The following is a 21,263-nucleotide window of genomic DNA, read 5'->3' as shown; positions in this document are numbered from 1 at the left end:
GCGGGCAGTGTGGACGCTCTGCAGATTCTTGCGCAAGAACGGCCGTACTTGCTCAAGAAGCTGTGAGTGTAGACATAGCCTCAGGGTGTTGGAAATCTGGGCTCAAATCCCATTCTGGCTGCTACATAGTGGTCTTTCCTCCTAGGTGAGTGTCTTAACTGCTGAGCTAGAAGGTATTCTTGTGGGAGGTTTCTCGCCTGTTAAAGCTATTGTGTGTAAAATACTTTGTGGGGCAAGGACTTGAACTTGAGGCACCTACATCCTAGGAGGCTACCCTAACTACCTGGCTATTGATTCAATCTCTCTGGTGCAATACATGTTTTTTTAAACTGTCAAGCAGCACAGAAAAAAATGCCAATCACTGTGATCCTGACAGTCATCAATATGAACAAGTTGCACCACTTATATTAGCATGCACACAGGGTCAGAAGACAGTGACAGCTGATTAGTTTTGCAAGATGTTTTCCTGGAGTGCCACTTGTGGGCTCAGGTAATGGCCCTAACTCGTGAAAAAGGATAGCAATGCAGAACTGGGGTGATCTGGGAGGAAGTTTAATCTCAATGAAACTGCTCACCAATTTGTCACAATAAAACAAAGCGGTTCGATGCCCTGACAAGGTAAGTGAACATTTTCCACGCCTTCTTGTGTGTCACTTGAAGAAATTTCAGATTAGCATCTGAGAAGGCCTCTGTTAGTCATAGCATTTGAAGAGTTTGCAGAAGAGAAAAAGCACAAGTAGCTATTGGCATGAAAACCATTATTGAAACACTGACAAAGTTGCTACACCACCACCATCATCAATTTTGGAATGCCATTGCCATCTTCTTTCCCCTAGCTGGGGTGTGCGTATTGATGGTGAAGTGAACCTTACCTTCCCCTTGCTGTTGGGTCCCTGTACTAATGCCAGGGGAGAGACTGGTAGTGAGTGGTTTAGTAACTGCTTGTGCATATATGCAGAATATCTTTGTTAGAGAAAATCATGCTATGATGTGTCTTTGAGAAGCAGAGGAGTCTTGATTAAAAGGAAATGGGCGAACCTGGAAGACATGCAGCACTGTTGTGTGTCAAGAGGGTGCTGCCCCTAGCTGATACAGGAGCAGAAGTGAAACCCTTCTAGCAGGTCCAAGAAAACCGCATTGCCTTGAAATACGTGCCAAATTAGAGCATTCCCTTTCATAGATCCACTTAGATATTTCTCTATAGCCTAGTTCTGGCCATTTACCTTCTAAAAGTAAGGGTAGATAAAAGTCTAGCACACCAATCAGACTGTGAGCAAAAGTAGTTTTGTTCTATGTTTGCTATTACAATGTTTGACTTCTGACACTCACTCCCACAATGCTATATCTTTAGGAGAAAGGGATTGACAACATAAGGGAGATTCATCAGGGACAGGAAGGGGTAGCACTTTAGCCCACGAGTGTGGGATTTGATATTTTAGGGAAATAAACCCTTTTGAGTTGTGTGACCAAATGGCATCCACACCAACATAAATGCCCACATGGAGCAAAGTTGTTTAAAAATCAGACCTCTGTAACATAGCACATGATACTGACTAATGGTGTTCTTCCAAAGCAGTTTCAGGCTGACTTAGCCCCTAGAAAGCCAAATGCAGTTTCTGTCTTGGAATTGAGACTTTTGTCCTAGTCGAGTTGATAAGCACTTGACAGCCCTCCCCTGCTTTTTCTGCTAGAAGTGGGAACAGGCCCCAGCTCTCCTGATGCTCACTCCTCTGCTCTAACCAGTAGACATGCTGTTCTGTAAGTCCATGGATGGGGCAGGGTTGCTATGAATATGTGGCTCTGCCTGTGTGAAATTGCTATGAGTCTGAAGCACAAAAGTGTGCACCCAGCTGTTTGTAACCACGTTTAATAGAAGAAGTAACAGTCTAGTTGACCTCAAAACAGTAGAGGGCACACTTGTGCAGCAATGCAGTATGGGATACTTCAACAAAAGAGTTAATCCAAAATACCCTTGCATCTACACAAATCTACTGTGGGGGAAAAACCTCATGTGGGAATAGTTATTTCACTTTGAAATCAGATTTAATTGATGTGGGATAAGACTCAGGAAATAACTCAGGAATGCAAAGCAATTTATTCTAAAAAATAACTATTCTGTGAAGACAAGGCCCCACGTTTATCTACTTGCACTGACTTCAGATATGTAGTCAGTTTATTGAGTGAGCGGCCTGGTCTAGATTAGGGAAAGTTTTAAAATGTTAGTGCTTTAAAAAATAGCTAATGGGTTAACACCTCATAGAAAATATTTTAAAAGGTTCAATATTGTTTAGCTAACTGTGGTCAAACTTTATAGGACTATTGAAAAATGGGTGCAGTCTGCCTCTGTACACCTATGTATTATCTATCGGTAATCAAATCTTATGGTTCCATGTATTTTTGAAGCCTGGGAGATAATGAAAATGACAAACATTTACTAACAATTTGCTCTTCCTGTGTATTCTCTAGATTTTTGTAATACTTGCTTTATTTTTTCTACTAAAACAAAAATTCACTCAAACATAAGTAGGTATTTTGTTTTATTTCATCAAATTATGTTACTTACATGAACACTGACATTTTAGTTAAGGTAGACCTTTTGAATATCATTATTCAAAAGATTTTTTTCCTGTTCCAGAAACACACAGATGAAATATAGATTTTGCACATTTAAATTAGCAGTTTTCACAGCTGAATAATAACGTACATCCTCCTTTACAACAGAAGGGAATAGACTTTTAGAATGCTACTTCCAATGCATTCATCATTTTAAAGAAACAGAGTCTAGGGAACTTAATGTACATTTTGGGCTGACCCTTGTTACGAAGTTAAAAAGCAAGTTTCTAAAAACATTGAAATGAGTTTGTGTATGCTTCATTTTCATTACCAAAGTAATCTCAGGTGAAGAGTACTCAAGTCTGTAAGAGTTAAGACAATAAGGACATTTGAAGATTTCATCAAAGAAGCTCATCAAACTCCTTGGACTTTGCTTCATTTGTTTTTCTCAATAATACTTGTTTAAGAGCATTGATCTTCTCATCAAGTTCAGCCAATGAATATTTCTATTTAAAAAAATACAATAGTTTACACATTGGAATTACTACATTGTTCAAGCACAACATCGCATTTTACTACAGGAGAGTCATTCCATTCCACTGATATTTCAGTGTTAAGATGAAAATAAATTCAGAAATTTATTTGAAAGCTGAAGAGTTGCTTATAGCAATCTTGTAACTACCTCAATTTAGAAGGAACAAAAAAACTGAATATTTGACTTCTCAGCAACAGAACAAAGAATGGTTAGCTGTCTAGTTTTCAATCAATTGTTAAACTAATGTAGGGTTAAGTATCCGACTTCTCAAAAATATCTGCATTTTCTACTACATGATTCTCAATTCGTGCACTATTCACGTGTACACTCAGCTGAACTACTGGTATTTGAAGGGAACCCAGTAACCTAGCATGTAGTTAAGTACAACTATAAAGCAAGTACTCTTGTGGTGCATTTTGACAATGCTATGCTAAAAATTTGAAGATACGCTGTAGTTATAAGCATTTCATAAACTAAGATTAACTTTTGATTATGACACTTACATGGGGTGGTTGGACCTTCCTCCTTTTGCCAGAATAATTCTAGAGGGAATAAAGATTAACCAGACTTAATATTGAGAAGCAAATTATAGTTTTTTGGGCCCTGGAACTTTCCCCACTCTTTCCACCTGCATCCCGTGCCCTGATCCTGCCCCCTGGCAGGAGTGTCTGTTGGGGTGTGGGGACATCCATTTGTCCAATGCGCCCAGGCACAAACCCTACTGGTCCAGTTGCTAATCCACCATTAATACAGTATTTACAGAGGATTCCTTAAAGTATAGACACTACAAAGCCTATTTATCACTTACCCATGGAACCCTGAACGGATACAAATCTCTTTCCATGGATGCAGATATCTGCTGAACTGCAATGGCCAAAGGAGAACATGGTATTACTGTTCCCACGTACTACTGTCTCTTTTGTCGGATGTCATAAAACCCCACTGAAGGTTGTACAACTGCACAACCAGGAGAGGCCACTGGCATGGGGCACTGGCACCTGGGAGCCAGCAACACCATGTACTTCTTAAAATTTGTGTCCATGCAGAGCTCTGATATAGGAATATCCCTTCAGGGCTCTGAAGGGAACATGGACCTTTATTCCACTGGTACCAAAATATCCTCTTTAAGTGAATTTTAAGGGTTGAAGAAATCCCAGAAAAAAAAAAATCAAATAACCTACTGTTTTTTCCTGAGCATAGCTAGAAGCTGCTCAAACTTCTTTACACTGAACAGCCCATTTACCCCAATCATATCCTAAATGAAGGCTATCTTCCAGGGGTAATCGGGTAGTTAGATATTTAGTGCTGAAACCTTGTCTATACCAGTTCTCCTCTAAGGTTTCTTACCATGCTGGTATCAATGGTGCAAATATTCATGCAGACAGTAACAATACACTGCTGCCATTTTAGGCACTGACCTATACTAGCTGTATTACTCCTACTGTGAATGCCATTCAAATACCTGTTGGTACCCAGAGAATATCCCAAAGCACTTTCTGTGGGAAACTCAACATGTTAGACAAGAAGCTCAGTTCTTCTCTACCTTTAATTTCCAAACAGCCTCAAGCCCATGTACAGCACATATAACAAGCCAAGTAAAAACTAAGGGTTGCATTTAAAATTTCAAGTATTGCTGTTTTACTCTACCAGAAGCTCCCTTTTTCTGCATGCACACTGCTGGGTTTAGGAGAAGAGAGGTATTCAGTCAGGAAATGGCAATCCAGGGGAGAGGGCCTGTCCATTTTAGTGACCAGTGAGGGAGAGCAGGACAACTGAAGAAAACCTTTCCCCATGGTAATTAACAGGTAGTAACAGCTGAGACAGAGTTCCTTCCTTTGCCCACTCAGCTCTTATAAGGACCCCTACCATTAGTCACCCTGCTTCAGTTCAACTCTCCACCTTAGTCTAGCTTCTGCTCCTTCTGGGGTGCTTCAAACCCTTTCCCAGACTAGAAGAAGCTGCAGCCGGGTTTCCACTCCCCTGCATGATCCCGCACTCAGTGCTACAGAAGGGGGCGGGGGAGTGTGGTGGAACAGAGATATCATCCTGTCCATCTCTCTCATAAGGGGAGGGAATGGAACTGCCTTGAGCTGACAGGCTCTTCCTCCTTCCTTTCCTGTGGTAAGACTCTGCCTGCTTCTGGTGCACCTTAACTTTGCAAGAGTGCAGGAGCTTCTTACGTCATTGAGGGTACATCTACACTGCAGGGGTTTTCGGGATACTGGATGTATCCTGGAAAAACTCCACCATGTCTAAGGAACATATTTGCTCTTCCGGTTTTTTGTTTTTTTTGCAGAAGAGGAAACGCGCTCTTTCAGGGAGCCCTGTATTCCTTGTTCTCTGAGGGATAAGAGCTCTGCCAAAAGAGGGGGCTTTTCCACCATTTGGTCCCATCTAGACAGGAGCACAATTTGCATAGCTTTTTCAGAAAAAAAACAAAAACAAAAAAACCCCCTAGAGTATAGATCTAGCCTGAGAGGAGTTCAAGCATCTCACTTGAAAGAAAACTTGAGTTGGCAAAAGCTCTTTTCCTCACACCAATTCTTGACATTAATTCTGTATAGTTATTAAAATGTAATCATATTGTGTATAAAAGTAAAAAATTCCAGGGTTACTCCAGCTGTCACCTATATGAAGGCCATACTTTTGCTCAAGTTAAGTTTATTTGTAGTTGAGAGATTTTTCATATTTCTATGGCAAAAGTGTTCATACAACTATAAAAATGATATCTACCACCTAACTTCATAGGATCCATTTCCAACAACAGATTTAAGAAAATTTTGCCCCAAACACAGGTATGTGCTGAATAATGGAAATCAGAGAGAGTTACTTACCACAGATTGAAAATACTCAGGGGACAATCCTTCCAACTCAAGAATTTTATCTTCAAGCTTTTTAATTCTCTGATAAATGTCCCGAGGTACTGGACCACCTAGATGTAACAGTCCAAATCAGGAATGTTAAAATACGGTTAATTGACTAGTTGACAGAATTTCCATCAACAAGTCGACAGGCACTTCCACATTCCTCCTTTGAAATGGACAAGAGCCCCCAGCGGAGGAATGTGGAACTCCATGTACAGCCCGGGGCCAGCAGGAAGTCTCACTGACTCCAGGCTGCACACAGGTGTCTGCTTTGAAATGTGCAAGAATCCCCAGCTCTTGTGCATTTCAAAGGCATGGAGCCTGGGGGACGCAGAGTCCCTCACTGACCCTAGGCTCCATGCTACACTGCATGCCACGCAGAACCCAGGATCAGCTGGGGACTTCCCAGCTGATCCTGGGTTCCTTTGAAATGCCTCACAGAGCTGGGGTCAACCTCTGGCATTTCAAAGGGGCAACCCCGTGAAGCCCAGGGTCAGCGGGGGACTCCCAGCTGATCCTGGGCTGCGTGCGACACCGAAACCCTGGGTTCTGGGGAAATTCTGTGCAGAACCCGGGATCAGCTGGGGACTCCCCAGCTGACCCTGGGCTCCATGGCTGCCCCTTTGAAACGTCACCTTGGGGTTTCAAAGCTGCAGCGCCGCACAGCTATGTAGCGCTACCACTTTGAAATAACCCTTCGCTATATCATAGAGGCAGCCACAGGGGAGCAGGGAAATCAATTAGTCAGACTATCCGATAAGCAAATGCTTCCCGGATAGTAAACTAGTCTTTAACATCCCTAGTCCAAATAGGAAGAGTAAGAAAACCATCTGAACAACATTATTATAAGCTTAAACTTCATAGCATGGGTTTGTGAAGAACAAGTCATGCCAAACTAATCTGATAGCTTTCTTTGATAAGATAACGAGCCTTGTGGATAGGGAGAAGCGGTGGATGTCATATACCTAGACTTTAGTAAGGCATTTGATACGGTCTCGCATTCTTATTGATAAACTAGGCAAATATAACTTAGATAGGGCCACGATAGGTGGGTGCATAATTGGCTGGATAACCGTAGTCAGAGAGTTGTTGTTAACGGTTCTAAATCCTGCTGGAAAGGGATAACAAGTGGAGTTCCTCAAGGGTCTGTTTTGGGACCCGTACTATTCAATATCTTCATCAATGATGTAGATATTGGGATAGAGAGTACTCTTATTAAGTTTGCAGATGATACCAAACTGGGTGGGGTTGCAACTTCTTTGGAGGATAGGGACATAATTCAAAATGACCTTAGCAAGTTAGAGAAATGGTCAGAGGTAAACAGGATGAGGTTTAATAAGGAGAAATGCAGAGTGCTCCACTTAGGAAGGAACAATCAGTTCCATACATACAAGATGGGAAGCGACTGTCTAGGAAGGAGCATGGCGGAAAGGGATCTAGGGGTCATAGTGGACCACAAGTTGAATATGAGTCAACAGTGTGATGCTGTTGCAAAAAAAGCAAATATGATTCTAGGTTGTATCAACAGGTGTGTTGTAAGCAAAACTCGTGAAGTCATTCTGCCGCTCTATTCTGCACTAGTTAGGCCTCAGCTGGAGTACTGTGTCCAGTTCTGGGCGCCACATTTCAAGAAAGATGTGGAGAAATTGGAAAGGGTACAGAGAAGAGCGACAAGAATGATTAAAGGTTTAGAGAACATGACCTATGAAGCCAAGCTTCATGAACTGGGCTTGTTTAGTTTGGAAAAAAGAAGATTAAGGGGGGACATGATAGCGGTTTTCAAATATCTAAAAGGGTGTCACAAGGAGGAAGGCGAAAATTTGTTCCTCTTGGTTTCTGAGGACAGGACAAGGAGTAATGGGCTTAAAGTGCAGCAGGGGAGGTTTAGATTGGACATTAGGAAAAAATTCCTAACTGTCAGGGTGGTCAAATATTGGAATAAATTGCCAAGGGAGGTGGTGGAATCTCCCTCTCTGGAGATATTTAAGAACAGGTTAGATAGACATCTGTCAGGGATGGTGTAGACGGAGCTTGGTCCTGCCTTGAGGGCGGGGGGCTGGACTCGATGACCTCTCGAGGTCCCTTCCAGTCCTATTATTCTATGATTCTATGATTCTATGATAGTAGGGCTTGAGGAATTCACTTACTAGCCAGGAGATGAGATGAGAAAGATGGGAGAGCAAGTAAGAGGAAGGGTAACTAATATAGCCTGCCGAGAAGCCAAACCCTAGTTAGTTGCCAGGAGAGGGAATGTTGCTGGAATTTCTACTATGATGCTGTCCCTAGGCCCTGCATGGAAGCTCGTTTCCAATGAGATGTGATGAAAAGCATTCTATCCATAGACATCAATTGAATTTAAAACCTTGCTTAACTGTACTATATTAGTGATAATTATAGTACAAATACATTAATCGCACAGCTAAAAAACGTTGTACACACCTGTTTGTAACCGTAAATGAGCTTCAATGTTTTGCAGTCTTTCCTCTACTGCTTGGTTCCCACAATCACGAAGGAGAATATTTGCTTTATGAGTGGATCCATGTGTTCCTTCAGATTTGGTCTGAGGACCATACGTATTTACAACTCTAGAAACTAGATTAAAAGAGGTTATAAGATTACTACATAGTCAGTCCTTCTCTTATCAAGAATATTCTGCAATGAAAATATTTTCATCCATAACAGTAAAATTATACTAAAAAAACCTTTCACTGTGATAAACTAATTTTACTACAACTTTCAACATAATGAAAATCTCAAACATCTAAAACTAGAGGTTCAATAAAATGTATTTCTTAAAAGTATGTTGCCTAACCAAAAAACAGGTATGGATAAAAACTCAGAGCTTTAATTTCTTTTTATTGGTGACAAAGGACAATTTATATTCACCTTTCTATGTGGCAAACATACAAGAATGTGTTGAATTAAGTTTTATTTGTCTTTTATCTGCTAATCTCAATAGCAGCAAGAGTTAGATTAGCAACTGAAAAACAAATATAACGTCCAATCTAAATCAGTGATTGTCTAGAGCTAACATGGGTGGGAAGAGAAAAAAAAAAAGCCATGACCTAACAATATGGGAAGCATTACAACTACCATTAAGTTAATATGGAGAATATAGGGGGAGGAAAACAAGAAGAATTAGCAGAAATATTAGCAGGGAAATTCTCCATGTTTTGTTATTTTGGTTTGCAACCTGGGGCTCTGGTTGGCTCCTTTGCTGCTTCAGGGCCAAGCATGCTTCCCCTTCTCCCCACCCCCAACAACAGGTCAGAATTTTTTAACCCAACTTTGTGGCAAGATCCAGAACAACATTGTGCATTCCTCTGGGTGGTCTTACTGAACTATGCTATACTAGGAGTGTTAAAAAATTCTTATCAGTTACTCAACTATTCTACAGTCCCTGGGAGTGGGGACAGCAGCCAGTGCACTCCAGCCCCACTCCCGAGGAGTCCCCCGCTACTCTGCACTGCTGCTTCTGTATCAGTAGCAGCAGTGTGGGGTGCCAGGTGGGAGTTGCTCTGCGAGGGCAGCCACTTTAAAAACCAGATCCCCTCGAAGACTAGCTGCCTGTCACCCCATGCTGCTGCCTCTGATACAGAGGCAGCAGCGCAGGATGGCAGCAGCCCCTGTTTGGGTGAGGGCTGAGCTCCCTCACCCGGTGAGAGCTGGAACTGAGTTGGGCTGCCTGCCCGCCTGACTCCTAATACACTTTAAATGCAGAGCTGCAGTGGGGGAGGTCTTAGGACCCGGCGCAAGACAAACCTGAGATGGGCTTCTGGCCAGCCCGCTAAAAAATGTACAGGCAGGGGGGAAGGTTAGGGTTATCAGTTAATCAACTACACTATTACATCCCCATGCTATACCTACCCTATACCTGAACACCATTCAGGATCCCAGAAAGTGCAGCATACTGTTGTAGGATTACTAAGTATTTCATGCAGGGAACATGTTACAGGTGTGCTCCACAGTCTGTTCTGGCTTTGTTTCTAATTCTTTTTCAGATGCAAATATATGTGCTGATTTTGACCTATCAAAAAGGTCTGAACAGTATAGGTTTGGGCAACTTATATAGTTTAATGGCCTCTTCGGGGCTATTTAAGATAAGCTAGAACACCTCAACTAACAGCCTTAGGTTTACAAAAGAAAGGACCTTAACTCTGAGCCTCACTTCTCCCATCTCCCTCCTGGCACAACAGAGTCTGAAATGGTTAAGCTTTGCAACTTGCTATGGAGCTAATTTAATGTGTTATCCTAGACTTTTCCTGAAAAGGTGATTGAGTGAGTAGCATAGGTAGAATTTCAATTTTCGGGGGTTGGGGACTTATCTGAAATGCAACAAAAAAAGTTTGTGTGCCTAGAGAGTACTGATCAAGCACACTTAATTTCAGCACTTGGGAGATCTTGGTTCAATTCCCTGCTGTTTCAGACTTCTTGTGTGACTTTTGACAATCACTTAGCCTCTTTTTGCCTGGACAGTAGTACTTCTCTACCAACTAAGGTTTGGGGAGAGTTAATATGACTGTGAGGAGTTCCGATACTATGGTGATGCTTTCTATTCAGGCAATTATAAGGAATTTTATACACTGTTGTTTTTTAGAGGTTTTTTTTTTTTTTTGGAAGGGTGGAGAGGGAATCTTGTTCCCTGTGTTGTCCCCTCCCATGGAGTGCTGCTGTACCTTCTCTATTATTTGAGTGATAATGAGAGGAAATGATGACTTTCCACAACACTGGCCAAGCAACCTGAGTGGGAATGTAGAGGAGATTGACACCTTTCCCTCAGATGGCTACAGCAGTCTCTTCTTGCTCATCTGGCAATACCCACTTAGTAGCAAGAGAAGGAGCATTTAAAAGCTGAGCAATTCCTGTGATAATGAAGAAAATATAAAGCCTTCCAGTACAATAATTCTATCATTATAACTTATGAGGGACAAGGATAATTTTAAAAAAATCCAGTTTCTTAGCTAGGTTGCTAATATCAATTTAGATTGTTCAATACAAATAATTCTTACATTTTGAACCTACACTGTGGGGTTTTCTGTTCCTTCTTTTAAATCTCAGACAATGAAGTTTATTTTTGCTTCTGGTAAAATACACCATTAGGTTCTATAATAATTAATGGAGATTGCCTATCTCCTAGAACTGGAAGGGACCTTGAAAGGTCATCGAGTCCAGTCCCCTGCCTTCACAGCAGGACCAAGTACCATCCCTGACAAATTTTTGCTCCAAATGGCCTTGGCATTGAACTCACAACCCTGGGTATAGCTGGCCAATGCTCAAACCACTGAGCTCTCTCTCTCCCCCCTAGTTACTAGCACTGTGCTGCTGGTTTGGGATGGAAGCTTTGCATGGGGAATGACTCAAATTTGTTTAATAGGCTTAAAATCAATACAAACATTCCTATGATATTTTATAATATACAAAATAGACACTATATGTACAAAATGTATAAATCCATGCAAAAATGTAGATTAAATATTGCTCAACTAAAAGGTCTGGCATTTTCCCCAACTGAACAGTGTTCATTATGGCTAATATATTTTAAAGGAAAAGGTACATAGATATTAATTACCACTTACCCTTTACATGACTTTTAAATCCAGGATAAGGTGTGAAAACTGCATCTGTTCTGGCACAGCTGTTCTCTAAGAATTTTTTTTTAAAAGAGAGAGAGAGACCTTAAATTAAAATTGACCACTAGCTTCTTGGCTTTTACCACATCAAATTTTAATGCCCCCTCCTACAAGGTATGAAAGGCCTAGGCACCAGTTCTGTGACCACTTACAGCCACCCCCCAAGTTCAATAAGACTACTCACCAGTGTAAAATCATTTATGCGTATCAATGTTTGCAAGATTATAACCATACTCTGTTACAAATGTATTTGTGTTCCATCTGTCCTCAGCTCCTTGGTCCATGTGTTTCTCCATATCTTTCACTTATTGCTTCCATCTCTTTAACCCCTACTTCAGATTTAGTTGTGTGTCTTTCTGCCTATAACCCTTCTCCTTGTTCAAGTCCCTCCTTAAAGCTAGTTTCTTCTATGACTCCTTCCTATTAGGCTCCACATCTGTAATCTTGTTACACTTTTGATGTCCTGTGGCTTGCCACTATTATTAACAGTAGTACTGTAGCTTGTAAAATTGTAACCCCCCTGCCTGAACAGAGACCATCTCTCATTCCCTCTCATCATATTCTATCATTTGTATTTTATTCTTGTCCATGTACTTAGAGCTATACTAAGTTTTGTTTTATAATAAAATGAGCATAAATACATGCAGCCCTTCTGCATGTAAGTTTACTTAACAGAACTTTTAAAAATTGGCATTTTACCATCTACCATCTCTTACAGTCTATTAACCTTGCATGTAAGTTGGAACAATCAGAAACATTGAAGTCATAAAACAGTGATCTTTGAGATCTAAAAGATAGCAGGCCAACAATTACTTATGTAATATCTGGGATAACAGATGCTGAAGATACTAGAGGACATACTGCAGTTTTCCTACTTTACTCCTTATTAATAAATAAGTCTCTTCAAAACACTTCTACAATTGTTTTGCTCTCGATATAATCACTGAATGTTTAAGTAGGATGCATTTAAAAAAAGACAAAAACTTGATTTAAGACCCTTCACATTTTTCTTATAACTTATTGCACTAGTAATTCAAATAAGTTACAATGAATATATTCTCTTGTAATCAAACTTGGTGGTATACTTCTCTGTTTGACTTTCAATATACAATTGGTAAAACTTTTTTTGCCTACAATTCTTCTGCATTAATTTAGGTGTTCTTTTTAAAGTCAACAATTACAATAATTTCATAAAGTAAGTATCTTCACATTAATGAGGGCATCTGATCAGACTCTGCAAAAAATATAGTAACAGCTCCTCTCTCTCAGTATGGACTTTATGATCAACACACTAATACTGGGAGAGTAATCTCTGTGTTTTGTCTGTTCAATAATTTCCACATCACACATACGAATCATCTTAAACTTTATTTTAAAAATGAAGGTTTTTTTAAAATATTAAAATCATTTTGAAACAAAAGAACATGTTTACATTGCTAGGAAGATTAAACTCTGGTTGGATAATTACCTTGATTACAATCAATAACATTGCAAAATTCCCTGACATTATTTTCATTGATCTCAGCTTGTTTCCTCTCAATGAAGGCTGATATCCTCCTGTCAATCTGCAAGTAACAGACATGGTGACATAACTATTTCATTGCTGTAATTCAAAAATAAAAAGACTATTTCTAAAAACTATGCAAGAAGGTCACTTACTTCTGCTTTTCCAGCTTTTATCTGGACCACTTCTGGGTCAAAATTAATATGAACCTCTTTCAGATCTCCTGAATCATAACTTGTATATTTTTCTTCTATTTGTGAGGTACTATCAGGTAACTTTGTATTTGTATCCAACTTCTTGCCTTCTGTTTTATCTGCATCTTCAACTGGGACTATATTTTCCCTTGTAATCAATAATTGGAGTTTTTCTAAAAGAGGCTGAACAAGAAAGGATATACAGTAGGGTTCAAAATGACCATATACTTCTCATTACAATTTTTAAAATAGGCTGGTTAAAATAATTTGCAACACTATACAATCCAATAAAAAAATTAAAAATATACTACTTCCAAATTTTATGACCACATCCTGTTATAGGTTTGTATATGAGAAATTGGGAAAACCAAAATGTGTGAGCAAATCTGTCTATTGCTCATCTGTTATGAACCAAATCAAAGCTTCAGCCTTTGCCACCAGTGACACTTAATTAACATGTCATTCAGATGCCTACTCAGAACACTAGGCTTAGTATTTTTCCTCCTTAACACGAGAGCCAATGCTCTCACTCTGTAAAGCCCTTACTTTATTACTACATCACTAAAGATTCTCCACTTGAAACTGCAGTTGTCCAAAGTGTATGAGATAACAGATGTGAAATATAAAGGTGTTATGCTGAATAATCATGGTTTTCTTGATATGGCTGATCATCTACTCATTAACAAAATTAAATGAGGGAAAGCACTGGTATCTGTAGCAGCAAAATAAATGCTTTTCATTCCACTGGATGTATTCATGCAAGATCTAAAAAATGAAATCCTGGCACATAAGTAAGGCATCCATCCCCCCTTCCCCAACAAATTTAAGTCACTACTGAATTTTGTATCTTCTGTCTTCTCTACAAAACTAGGATTAACTATTACTTATAACACTACAATTTCTACCAGTGTAGGTTCCTGAAGAAGAATGAAAATAGTATGTTTGAATGTAAAGACTAAGTTTTACATTTTTTTAAAAAAATCTTGCATTATGCCTTTTTCTCTGTCATATTAAAGACTTAATGTGTAAACATAAAGGCCCTTTTTATCCTATAGAAGTTACTCTAATTTTACCCCATCACCCAAATACAATGCACTTGGAATAATTCACTCAACAGATAAATTGAAAAACTGAAATGTATTCAAATCACCACCTTCTTCAGATGTCAGACCATGAAGCGGCAAGGGCTCAAAACTGTTCAGCTATTGACTGGCCAAACCCAAAATCAAAAACAAAACAAAACAAAACACAACAAAATTTTTGTATAGTTACTACTTTTGATAGGGCCAAAAACTTCCAAATAGTTAACAAAAATTTAGTGACTGGCTACTTGGCAAAATGAGACATGAATGTCAAAGAAATTACTTTCTTGTTAAAACCTATGCTGAAAATATGTTTAATTGCAGTAAGATACTCCAGGATGTATCATGCTGGGATAATGCCACTTCTTGAACCACTGAAAGCACTCCATGAGCCTCAAAAACTCACCCAAGGCATAGAATCATTATCATAGCATGACACACACCTGCCGTGTCTTATTGCTTAATTACAACCCACCATAGATAGGAATGTATTGAATTTACAATGCAAGTCTAGAAATCAATGGGGCTGGATTTGTTCAGTCTTCTTACCCATAGTGGCCTGGTAGGCTATTCCTGTTCTGACAAATCTGGAAGAGAGCAGGTTTGAGTACCTATGAAGTGTAGTGGAATCCCAAATGTACAATATATTTGCATCCTTCTCAAGTTAATACTTCAATGCTAAATCAAAACAATTGAAATTATGCATTTTATATAATCTAGCTACATTTAAATGCTAATCTCTTGGGCAAGTTTAAAGTGTCCAATAAAATATTTACCTGCAAATATAAAATATGTTGCTGAAGTGCACTAAAAAGCAATGTAGGCTGGAGTGTTGAAGTACTTTGAAGCTTGCTCCAATCGATTACAATTTTCACATCATCTCCAAGGTTAAGCTTCAAAAGGGCAAACAAGCATCATCACAAAAATTACACCATTATTCTGTATTACAGAATGTCACAGAAGTATACAGGACTTCTATAGCTCAGTAAAAATTCTCAGCCTGTTGACCACATTTTTATATTAGAGCAGAAGAATGGTTCAAAAATGTTAGTTTTGCATTGAAACATCAGTTGTAACTGTCATTCCCCAAATAAATTACTGGGTATACTTGCATGAAGTCTGATTTTTTTTTTAAAATACTCAGTTAACCAGTGCCATTTTTATTGCATTAATATAGCCTCAACCTCTGTTAATGGTAGCTGATAGACTGACTAAACAGTTAACTGTTATTCTAAAATATTTTTGTCTCTTCTTATTTGCTTTTATTTTAGCTGCCTAGACAGCATAGCTAACGAGAAGCCCAAGCCACCACTATGCTTGTTTCATAGAGATTACTGCTTTGCAAACAGTGGAATATTAAAAAGGTAAAATGGGTTTAATTACCAGTATATAAAAATAAACTATGGCCTTGATTCTAAAACACACTGAGTAACTTTTAGTCTAAAAACAATCTAAAGTTACATTTTCTTTTGCAAGAAGTCTCCATAAATAATCTTTACTAAACCGTACGTTAAGCAAAATGTAGTCTATGTAGCAGAACTTTATCCACTCCATTAAACCTATTTAAAAATCAAAGCTTAAACTTTCTATGCAATTGAACCATTGCAAAACCAAATTACATACCATGAGATTATATTCCTTGGCGAAAAAATGATGCATAATTTACAAATATGCAGGTATTGAAGTTAGCTTTTACAAACTGTGTTGATCATGCAGCCTATTAAACCTCTAAATAATATGCATGTTTGTAAAAATAATTTTACAGTACACTTTAATAAACACTAATGAAATAAATGCATACTCTTCATTTCAACCTCTATTTTTATTTCAGTGAAACTTGTTCTCACAGGCATGATCCTAAGAAATAGGAAGCACTTGGTAACTCTCACCAAAACTAAAGAGGTTGTTTTCCAATCAAATAAGGCATTAGAGATTCTCCAAAAGTGAATGAAGAGCTCTGTACTCTGGCATAATTCTTATTTAAATTAACAGAGGTTGTATGACATAGCCACACTCAGAATCAGGTCCAAAATTCCTAATTCATTGACATACTTGTAAGACTAGGTCAATATGATGCTCGCAAATGGTGCAAGCTTCCAGTTTAAAAAAAGAAAACTAGACCACAGGTAGATAGATAATTGTGTTTACATGCCAAAAGCCAGAATACCTTTAACATATACCCTCCACAAAGTGTGGGTCTCCTAATGGCATCAAATATGGGCAAGAAAACAGAATATATATATTTAGTTCTTGAGGGGCTTTTTTTTTTTTTTTAAAGGGCTGATAATTGAAGATTGAAATGAGCAAAAATACATCGAATTCAGAGCATACATAGCGAGAATCAAATGTGAATAAAGTAAACAGAGTGCAAGCAATACATTGGGAGACAAAGAAGTTAAATATTAAACTACTTTGCATACTTGCTGTAAAAACAAGAACCACAGTAAGTGGTATACTTAAAATATGACCCTGATCCTTCCGCTTTAAGTAGGGAACATTCCTATTCCTGTTCTACTTGAGTAAATGTGTGACCCTAAGCCAATATGAAGGACAGAAAGAAGGGGACTCACCAATTACTACAGAAGCAGAAAAACTAGTGAAATAATAAGTCTGTATTTTTCTTCTTAGTCAGCATCAAAATTCTAAAAACTAACAGTCACAACAAGTTCAAGCTTTCCATTTCTTGTTTCAGTTAGATGTAATATATCAAGTATTATTAGTTAGAATAAAATACTTCTGTTTTAAATGTTTTTTTGGTATTTAATCTGTGTGTATTACATCAGGAAAATTCGTGTTTTCGGAAACATGCTCATTCCGAACATTTTATTTACATAGTTTCACTTTCTTGGGTACATTTTATTTAGTTCATGAGATTGTTTATCTGTATCTATGGTGCCACCCGGGTGTACATGCATACCCAGTTTGTGCTACATGTTTCCATTAAAAATATACAGTACACATTATTTTTTATATTGTTAAGTACAGTTTCTATTACCCATGGGAGAATTTATACCATGTATTATAGATTAAAATGCATACTCTTCAATCTTCCCTTAGCAATCCATCTTTTCAAATAGTCACAGATACAGTCATATGCTTTACTTGATTTTTGAGGGCTCCTATTTAGGTAGCTCAAAGTGTGGAAACCTTGCCAGATTTCTGAATGGGAATAACTTTAGGATAAAGAGTTAAAAATGTAAGTGAAAAGGTTGGGGGGTTATTTGTAGTCATGCTTTAGTCACGAGTAAAGGATAACCCCTATCACCATATAATGTACACTTTTTGTATGTATTAATTTGCTGTTCAGTACAAATTAATCTGTCACATAAATGTATCTGCTTGCCTTCAAAGCACTTGTAAGGACTGTGATAAACAGAATGTAATTTTGTAGTTTCTGCACCTACTATACTCTCACTGGCTGACAGTCTATTTTGTGGTAACTTAAAGTCACGCCATCACAAAAGATAACCCTACGGCTCGAAACAATAACAGACTAGCAATTTTTAGATAAGATGTCCCTGTTGTGGAGGAAAACCACTGTAATTAAATTCTACTAAATCAGAATGTGGACCTTGATACACGTGTGCCACTAGGCCCAGAATTTAAAAGCTAAATTTCAGGTAACCAGTGAAGTACTGAATAAGGGACAGAGCTTAACCATTAAAAAAAAAAAAAAACTACACATTAACTGCAAGGATTTAAACTGTTACATAGGACGTATCATCGCTAGCATCATATACCTACTTTTCTTTAAGTATATAAGGAGCTGGTATATATATATTAATTATACATACATACATACACGTGGTTCTGTAGTGCTGATAAGCACAAAGAACAACACTCTTTTAGAGTAACATGCATATAGCAGTGGTTACAGAATGTAAGTTTTTTCTTCATCCACTCAATTGCTGTGATGAGCGATGACTTGTGGAAAATGTTGTCCACAATAAAAGGAATACTATTATGTAATGATAGTGTGATACACCTAATACTTAGCACTTTACTGCCTCTTAGCACTGTATGAACATTAACCAATCCATACAGTGTTTCTTCTAGAGAGACAGAGTGCAGTTATCCATCTTAAAGATAGGAAAAATAAAAAGGCTAATGCCCGAGTTTTCAATCCCTTTATTTTGGGTATTTCAATATTGAGTGCTTAGATAGCTATGATGCAATTGCTATGCACCTCTGATAATTGTAGCACCCACTTGAAATGGCAATAAAGACAAGACTTGTTTTTGCCAATATCAAAAAATGTCACTGTTTAGTGGTAGACTGAAGAATAGTTGGGGAAAGTAGATATCTAGATTAAGAAAATATTTCAAGTTGTATACATTTCTTTGTCACTCACTGATCAGATGCAGCTTCACACACTGGGCTCCACACACTTGTGCATGGTTTAATTTGAGGGAAAAAACTTGATTTTAATGGGCTCATGAGCTGTCAGATTGGGATTTTCAGGATTGTAAACCATTTAGGACAAGGACTGTGTCTGGGTTTAGACCCTGATCTTCATAAGGACCTCTGAGTACTATGCTAATATCACTACTAAATGACAGTGGACTCTCCTCAGCTCTAAAAATAGGCCTTTACTTTTTAAAATCTTTAAAAAACCCTGAAACTGAAGCCAATTTTAAAAATCTGGCCCAACAAAATTTTCTTATATTCCACAGCAGCAAAGTCATGGGCTGTCCCGAGCCAAAAATTTCAGTAGCTCTAACTTTAGGTGCCTTTTTTTTCAAAGTTATAATAGACTATGAAACTTATAATGGTTTGTGGACACCACTCATAATCAGTAACCTCTTTTGTGTGATACAATCTCCACACTTTGTCACAGGAAAAATATTTCCTTTGTAAGTGAGTTCACAGGTAACAGTCACCTTTTTAAAGCCATAGTTAAAAGCAACACATTTGCTTTGCTATTAGGGTGTGTCTAGACTACCTAGTTTTGTCGACAAAAGTGGACTTTTGTTGACAAAACTATACCAGCATCTACACTACCGCTGAGTTCTATCGACATAACGTCGACAGAACTCAGCAGTTTTGTCGACGCTGGTATACCTCATTTTACGAGGCATAACACCTTCTGTCGACAGAACTCTGTCGACAGAAGGTGTTATTGCCTGTAACATTGCGTCCAGACTATGGAGTTCTGTCGACAAAGCAGCTTGCTTTGTCAACAGAACTCAATGTGTCTGGACGCTCTTTGTCTACAGAAGTTTTGTCGACAGTATCTGTCGACAAAACTTCCGTCGACAAAACGCGGTAGTCTAGACGTACCCTTAGTATGAAATGGCAAGACGAGTGTGCATGCCATCCATCACTCATGCAGCAGCAAGACATTTGAGCTTTGAAAAACTTACAAATAGTCTAGTAGCATCTTAAAATCTAACAAAACATGTAGATGGTATCATGATCTTTTGTGGGAACAACACACTTCTTCAGATGACTGAAGTGGGCTATGCCCACAAAAGCTCATGATACCATCTACATGTTTTGTTAGTCTTTAACTTGCTACTTGACTATTTTTTTTTTTAAGTTTTTTCTGTTACAGACTAACTTGGCTAACCCTCCGAAGCATTTGATCTTTGGTAACTGCAGGTACCAAACATGATGAAAACAATCCCAGATGAAAAGATCTCTCCCAAATAAGGGAGCTTTTGCTGGATTATGAATTTCAAATCGATTTCTAACCAAACAAATCCAAATTTCCTAGTCCCCGCCCTTGCTGCCTTCAGCTACTTCTTTCATCCCCTCTCCCTGGACAGCCGCTGGTCCCCCAAAAGGAGTCTCTCTCCCCACCGCCACGCCCCTACCTATAACTCTGCTGCTCCCGCCCCCAAACAGGGCCCACCTCCTGTGCCCCCACCAGCAGAGCTTCGCACTCCCCCCGCCAATGCGGAGCTACTGCTACTGCCACCTGCCCCGGGCAGGGACTTCCCGCCCTCACTGACCTGCCCCGCCAGCCTGGGCAGGGAGCGCAGGACGCCGCTCAGCACTTCCCTGGCGGCGGGGGCGGCGAGAGTCTCTGTCGTGTGGGCCTCGGGCTGGCGCGGGCTGGGCTCCCCCACGGCGGCCATGACACCCGGCCAGGCCGCTGGCTGCGGGGACCATGCCTCCGCCTCCCGCCGCCGTCGCTCTGGGATGACGAGCAGCCCAGCCTCGGAGGAGGCCTCAGCGCGGCGGAGAGCCGGGTCTGTCCCCGCCCACAGGACTGACTGACGTGAAGAGCGGCCAATCCTCGGCCCCGCTCTTGGGCCAGCTCTGCAGCGACGGGCAGCGGGCCTGGGCTGCGCTGCGGAGAAGAGAACGGTGCGCTGGCAAAGCCCGTCCCGCCTGGGGGCCGTGCCGGGCCTGAAGCTGCGAGTGCTTGGCCTGGCTCCTAAATGTGACTGCCCTGGAGTGCGGGGGCGGGACCCCCGGGGCTTCAAACCCCTGGGACAGGCCCTCCGAGACTGGCTGTAAAGTTGTGAGCTTTCAGCGCCAGCCCGCGGGGTTCTTTGCTTCCCGAGTGGAAGCACTGTAGGGGCGCACTGCCAGGCGCCTCTCTGCAGCCATGCAGACTGGAAACGTACCTGGTTTTAAATGAAAGATGAGCTCCCCAGTAATAACCTCGGGGCTTTAGAGAAACACCGAAGTACATAGTCCTGGTTTTTGTTTCAGCTACACCAGACTAACACGGCTCCATTTCTATCCCCGAAGTACTGAGAGACTTGTGACAAAATAGACAATGTTGCTTTGGGATCTTTTGGGTTCCACGTTTGCGGGTGCAGTAGGCATGGCTGAATTGGCTCTCTACTTTGACAGTGCAATTTGGGGTTGGTAAATCTAGCTTGACTTTTTAGTTTGGATCAGCTGCCTGGTCTTAGAATCATAGAACCATAGAGCTGGAAGAGACCTC

The 21,263-nt window shown here is 39.8% G+C and overlaps 1 protein-coding gene across 2 annotated transcripts; it reads right to left on the bottom strand.

Moving 5' to 3' along the window:
* Nucleotides 1–2,520: 2,520 nt before the first annotated feature.
* MBIP (MAP3K12 binding inhibitory protein 1) lies at nucleotides 2,521–20,698 on the bottom strand. Of its 2 annotated transcripts, XM_075926923.2 has the most exons (10): nucleotides 20,317–20,698; nucleotides 15,139–15,255; nucleotides 13,242–13,463; nucleotides 13,051–13,147; nucleotides 11,529–11,594; nucleotides 8,392–8,544; nucleotides 5,923–6,020; nucleotides 3,897–3,952; nucleotides 3,592–3,630; nucleotides 2,521–3,059 (listed from the first exon to the last, which is right to left on the bottom strand). In XM_075926923.2, the coding sequence occupies exons 1-10, from the start codon at nucleotides 20,440–20,442 to the stop codon at nucleotides 3,002–3,004; spliced, it is 1,032 nt and encodes a 343-aa protein (XP_075783038.2). In that variant the 5' UTR covers nucleotides 20,443–20,698; the 3' UTR covers nucleotides 2,521–3,001. The 2 variants fall into 2 exon arrangements, with proteins under 2 accessions (XP_075783038.2, XP_075783039.2); XM_075926924.2 differs by lacking the exon at nucleotides 3,897–3,952 and having other exon boundaries at nucleotides 20,317–20,694.
* Nucleotides 20,699–21,263: the final 565 nt, after the last annotated feature.

The sequence above is a fragment of the Pelodiscus sinensis genome, chromosome 5, assembly GCF_052426305.1.
Source record: "Pelodiscus sinensis isolate ZL-2025 chromosome 5, ASM5242630v1, whole genome shotgun sequence".
NCBI lineage: Eukaryota > Metazoa > Chordata > Testudines > Trionychidae > Pelodiscus > Pelodiscus sinensis.
Note: the sequence above shows the minus strand (reverse complement) of the source record. Positions and strands in the feature narration are given on the sequence as shown.

What these genes read in the sequence shown, in the direction of transcription:
- MBIP (XM_075926923.2), bottom strand. Translation starts at nt 20,442, where the DNA reads ATGGCCGCCGTGGGGGAGCCCAGCCCGCGCCAGCCCGAGGCCCACACG. An exon ending in TGCCCAGGCTGGCGGGGCAG is followed by an intron (nt 15,256 to 20,316) that starts GTCAGTGAGGGC and finishes GCCCTTTTGAAG; the next exon opens with CTTAACCTTGGAGATGATGT. An exon ending in TAAAAGCTGGAAAAGCAGAA is followed by an intron (nt 13,148 to 13,241) that starts GTAAGTGACCTT and finishes TGTTACTTGCAG; the next exon opens with ATTGACAGGAGGATATCAGC.